This window comes from Cebus imitator, unplaced genomic scaffold, assembly GCF_001604975.1.
Source record: "Cebus imitator isolate Cc_AM_T3 unplaced genomic scaffold, Cebus_imitator-1.0 Scaffold177, whole genome shotgun sequence".
NCBI classification, from domain to species: Eukaryota; Metazoa; Chordata; class Mammalia; order Primates; family Cebidae; genus Cebus; species Cebus imitator.
In genome coordinates, this window is record NW_016107492.1 from 1834844 (window position 1) to 1840902 (window position 6059).

At 43.8% G+C, this 6059-nt stretch overlaps 1 protein-coding gene across 3 annotated transcripts in view; it reads right to left on the minus strand.

The window, feature by feature from the left end:
* Positions 1-2734: 2734 nt before the first annotated feature.
* The window catches only part of DMP1 (dentin matrix acidic phosphoprotein 1), a 37209-nt gene continuing 33884 nt past the window's right edge, over positions 2735-6059 (minus strand). For all 3 annotated transcript variants that reach the window (XM_037744498.1, XM_017545124.2, XM_017545123.2), the window contains one exon: positions 2735-5127. In XM_037744498.1, the coding sequence (XP_037600426.1) occupies positions 3769-5127 (1359 nt within the window). In that variant the 3' untranslated portion in view covers positions 2735-3768. The remainder of the gene's footprint in view (positions 5128-6059) is intronic.

Genomic DNA, 6059 nt, shown 5'->3' on the forward strand with positions numbered 1-6059 from the left:
GGGCAATTTAATGAAGAGTGGATCAGCCCCCTAACAAGCTTAGAAAAATAAGAATCACTGAAGCAAAAATTAATCGTGGCACTTTAGAGTACTTTTCAGGGAGAGAGTCGGGTTTCTAATGTTTCAGTTCCTACCCTGAGATTTTTAGGGAGCATGATAGATGCACCATCTTATTTTAGCCCAGTGCTGTTAAGCATTCACACTGCATAGCTCACTCTGTTCTCATTTAAGCTCACCATACAGTTTTTTCATTATTATTCTTTCCCATTATAAATTTAAAATTATTTACTAATTATAATTTGGTTTCCCAAGTGGACTCATCTACTACAGACTTCAAGAGGATCTCCATGAGGAAACTTCTACGCCTTGAAAGCCAAAGATCAAGTCCAGCCACCTTTCCTTTGACTAATGTGTCTCTACCACTTCCAGCTGCGAGATGCACCAGTGCCTATAGCTAGCACATGAAATGAGTCAATGGGAACTTAAAGGAAACCCCCCCTACACCTGCCCTAGAGGGGGATTCCATCATGAACATAGCTGAAATTCTTATCACTCTTCTTCCTTCTAAAAGTCCTGTGAATTATCTTGATAAAGGGGTTATAACAGGGCTTCCCATACCCCGGTTAGGAACCAGGCCACAACAGCAACAGGTGAGCAGCAGGCGAGCGAGTGAAGCTTCATCTGTATTTACAGCTGCTCCACATTGTTCTTATTACAGCCTGGTCTCCTCCTCCTGTCAGGTCAGCAGTGGCATTAGATTCTCTTAGACGCGGGAGCCCTAGTGTGAACTGCATACATGCCTGATGGTGTGTCACTGTCTCCCATCATCCCAGGAGGCAAACAGCTAGTTACAGGGCAAGAAGCTCAGAGCTCCCACTGATTTTATGCTATGGTGAGTTGTATAACTATTTCATTATATATTCCAATGTAATAATAATAGAAAATAAGTGCACAATAAATATAATGCACTTGAATCATCCTGAAACCATCCCCCTCACCCGTGGCCCCTGGAAAAATTGTCTTCCATGAAACCAGCTCCTGACGGCAAAAAGGTTGGGGACCACTGGGTTATGGGAGTGAGGGCCACTAGCTAACATAACGTAAGTTTCTAAGTCTCTGCTCATTAGGTATTTTGGTTGCCAGGAACAAAGACTCACTCAAGTTGCCTCAAGAAAGGTGAGTGCCCTCATACGGGGGCCATTTGAGAAGACAAGACATCCCAGAATCCAGGAAGGCCTGGGGGCAACAGGAGAATCAAGTCCAACTTGTAGGCAGGAAGATGGTTCTTTTGCCCCTTAGCAACAGGAGCTCCATAATTTTCCATTTTGTGTGTCACAGTAATGGGGTTTAGACCACTCTCCATTGCTGCCTCTCTGTGTTTTCCCTTCTGTTTTTTTTCTAGCCACTTTCTGACATCTCTTTCATTAAATATTCAGATTCCCAGAGAAGGAAAATGAGATTAGACCTCATTTGTGTTCAGGCAGAACCTTTGCAACGTGCCTCCTTGGAGGCTGCCAGCCAGGCTCCCCTTGGATCAGGCGCTCACTCTGTCCAATCGCCTAGGGTGACGTGGGGCATGTAAGTGATTAGAACCTGGCCACCTGTGCCTCAGGCACCCAGGAGGTCTGAGCATAGGGCAGTGCTTCTCAGAAGGAGCAATGGGTTGGCAGGAACCTGTAGGTTAAGGGAGTCAGATAATTAATCCAAATGGAGACCCCAAATGGAGATATGTGGATGGGCTCTATCAGAATCTCCTGGAATCCTTTTAGAAATACAGAACTCTGGGCCTCACTCCAGACTTACTAAATTAAAATCTCTAAAATCTCAAGAGGAAGCATTAGAGAACACACACACACACACACACACACACACACACACAAGGACACACAAACACACAATTTTTAAATCTCCCCAAGAAAGTACAGCTTTGACCTTGTGAGGGAACAGAGAAATGTGAAGGATGGGAAGGGTGAGACTGAAATAAAATCTTGGTTCTTTTTTTTTTTTTTTTTTTGAGACAGAGTCTTAATCTTGTCACCCAGGCTGGAGTGCAATGGCATGAACTCAACTCACTGCAACCTCCATCTCCAGGGTTCAAGTGATTCTTCTGCCTCAGCGTCCTGAGTAGCTGGGAATACCACCACACCTGGCTCATTTTTTATTTTTAGTAGAGCTGATGTTGGCCAGGCTAGTCCCAAACTCCTGATCTCAAGTGATCTGCCTGCCTCTGTCTCCCAAAGTGCTGGAATGACAGGTATGAACCACTAAGCCTGGCCAGGGAGTCTTCTTGATCCTTTTAATGATTCTGTCAGGGAGTTCGGATGTACTCTTGTGGAAGTGTGGGTAAAAACACATTTGTAAAGTAGAAGTGCTGAGATGAAGTCATTTCTTTCAAAGAAATAAAAATATAAGGAATAAGGTTCTCTGTACCTTCCTTCCAGAACTTACACAAACGAGTCTGAGAGACTAGCAGGAAATAATGTTAAGCCTAAACCTGATGAACTTTTAGTGTGGCCGCAAACAAAAGTTGAGAGTTTGCTTCATTTTTACTCGCTGATCTGTAACAGTATAGTTAGTGAAATATCATAAGCAACACATAGTACTTTTATCAAAATACTACCAGAATTACAAATAAAATTTTCAGTAGCTAATTTAAGAAAATCTTTCATTTAAAAGGAGGAAGGTAATGAACTATTTGGGAACGCTTTAAAGAAACAGTTGCTTAACATAACTATATCCTAATGTATTATAATCTTTATTACAAAACAAATAAAACAAGTATTTTATATTGAGGTAACATTTCAAATGGTATCTGGCAAAAATCAGTTGCATCTTATATACAGAATTTTTCTCTGTAAAGGACTCAGAGAACAGTTTTTTTATAGCATTGCACATAAACTGATTTTTAAAAAAATAAAGCTGAAAAGTATCTAAGTAAAGAGGAATTTCTTTCTCCCTCTCCTTCATATCATCACTGGTGATCAGTAAGGTGATGTTTATGGGAGTTCTACAAAAAAAAAAAAAAATGTGAATTGAGTAAATTAATTGGGAAAAAAAGATTTTCTTATCTAAAACAACTCACTGTGCCATAATTTCAATGTGATTTTGCAAAGAAAATATTTAATCCTATAGAATTAACTATTATTTATCCCAAGAATTGAAATCTCCAGTCTCCAATGAGGAAACCCTATGCAACCTTTCAACTCCAGTGTCTTCTGCTATGAAGCCCTTCCTCGCTCTACAAAGCGTTGGTCACCCTTCTCAGTGCTCCCAGATAGATATCATGGTCATAGCTCTGTCTTGGTACTCACCATATTGGGTTGTAACAATTCTTGTTTCTCTTATACACGTCCCTCTTTAACTATGTAGCTTTATGGATCCCTATATGCTCCTCAGGAGCAAGAAACAAGTCTTCACCTGCTTTACGTTCCCAACACCCAGCACAGTGCCTGGTATATCGTGGACCCCCAATATCTTTGTTTGTTAGGCTGATGAGTTAGGAACTATCTCAGCTGCAAAGATATGCAGATCCTTTCATGCTTCTAGCCTCTTTGGATGGGTTCTGGTGTCACTCCACAGTATTTAAACCTCTATGAAATGATGACATCCTAGAAACAAGTGTAATGTCCAGCAATTCCTTTCAGGAAAAAAAAAAAAGGCATCTGGTTATTCTTTTGGTCAAAACATCAATAAATTATAGTTATCATGATACACTTTCAAACTCCCAAGGCTCCTTTAGGTGACAGCCACTTCTTAAGACAGCTGATGCTAATAGCCGTCTTGGCAGTCATTATCATCTTGGTCCCCAATGGGTTTGTTGTGATAGGCATCAACTGTTAATTTCCGGCTTTCTATCTCAATGTTTTTCAACTGGCCGTCTTCCTCACTGCTTGATTTGCTCTCCGTGGAGTTGCTATCTTCTTTAGATCTGCTGCTGTCTTGAGAGTCACTGTCATCTTCGTCAGACTGGCTTTCCTCACTCTGACTCTCTGCTGAGGCGCTGTGAGACTGGAGGCCCTCCTGGCTGGAGCTGTTCTCATCCTCGGGGGACTCCGGGCTTTCCTCTGAGGAGTTGAGGCTCTCGCTGGATTCGCTGTCTGCTTGCTCCTCTTTGGATTCACTTTCTGAGTGGGAGAGTGTATGCGAGCTGTCCTCTTCGCTGGAGTCACTGTCTTCCTGGTCTTCTACGTAACTGGTTGTGGGGTCGGGGTTATCTCCCCTGGACTCACTCACCACCTCTTCCCGAGACTCACTGCTGCTCTCTTGGGATGGAAGGTCCGCCTCTTGGCTGGACTCACTGCTGGGGCCATCTAGGTTTTGGCTGTCTTCCTGGGACGGATTCTCCTTGCTGTCTTCTTGAGAGTCACCCTTGCTGTCTCTCCTGGGTTGGCTGAGGCCAGCTTCTCTGGAGTTGCTGTTTTCTGTAGAGTCACTCTTGACTTCCTCCATCGTGTTGTTGTCATCAAGTTCACCTTTGTCATCTTCCTCTGAGATGCGAGACTTCCTAAAAATTTTTTTACTAGGATGCTCCACCAACTGGCTGTCACCGGAATCTTGAATGTTTGCCTGCCCGCTGTTTTCTCTAGATTCTTTTGATTTCATGCCTGCACTGTTCATTCTGGAGTTTCCCCTCTCACTCCTGATACTGTCTGGGTCATCACTCTGCATTCCCTCATCGTCAAACTCAGAGCCATCTCCATGGCTGCTCTCCCCCTCACTGCCACCGCCCACCCAGTGCTCTTCACTCTCACTCTCCTGAGTGGAGTCACCTCCCTCAGGCCTGCTGTCCACCTGGTCCTCATTGTCAAGGTCCCTGCTCTCACTGGTGGTATCTTGGGCACTGTCTTGCCCTTGTGGAGCGCCCTCTTCACTGGATTGTGTGGTGTCAGCAGAGTCCTCATCACTTCCCAGTCTGGAATTTCCTCCTTCTTGTCTGTCTTTGGGCCTTGGGCCATTGTCATCATCGCCAAAGGTGTCATCTCCACTGTCATCTTCCTCGTCATCTTTATCATATCCTTCTTCTCCTGTGCTCCTGGAGAAGCCACCAGTTGGTCTATAAATGTATTGACGATCATCAGAGCCCAGCCCCTCCTCTGACTCAGCACTGTCACTGGGGTCTTCATTTGCCTAGAATTTGGGGTTAACAGATGTGGTCAGTATTCCAGGAACTGATAGAGACGGAGTTATCTAGAGCCTGTCCAGTCTTTCTGCTTCCTTCTTCCTACATCCCCTCTAACCCATGATCAATTTTACTGCTCAATAATATCTCTACCAAAGCTTAAACAGGAAGGAAGAGGAGTTGAAACTCAAGTTGTTCCATTTTATATAAGCACACTTCACTCAATGCTGCCAACATTTTCTTAAAATCCTTTCTTGAAATCACATTTATGAAACTCGAATCATACTGTACATATAATTTCTTTAAAAAAAAATACTCTTGGGCCAGGTGCGGTGGCTTAAGCCTGTAGTCCCAGCACTTTGGGAGGCTAAGGAGGGCAGATCACAAGGTCAAGAGATCAAGACCATCCTGGCCAACATGGTGAAACCCCATCTCTACTAAAAATACAAAAAAAAAAAAAAAAATTAGCTGGATGTGGTGGCACACGCCTGTAGTCCCAGCTACTTGCGAGGCTGAGGCAGGAGAATTGCTTGAACCCAGGAGGTGGAGGTTGCAGTGAGCCGAGATTGCACCACAACATTCAAGGCTGGTGACAGAGCAAGACTCCATCTCAAAAAAAAAAAAAAAGAGAGAGAGAAACAAACTCTTCGATAATTGTTTATGAATTAAAGAGTTGGTTTATAATGCTTATGCATCAAAGTGTTTGGTGTAAAACAGAGTTTTAAAAAATACTGGCCGGGCGCGGTGGCTCACGCCTGTAATCCCAGCACTTTGAGAGGCCGAGGCGGGTGGATCACGAGGTCAAGAGATTGAGACCATCCTGGTCACATGGTGAAACCCCGTCTCTACTAAAACTACAAAAAATTAGCTGGGCATGGTGGCGCGTGCCTGTAATCCCAGCTACTCAGGAGGCTGAGGCAGGAGAATTGCCTGAACCCAG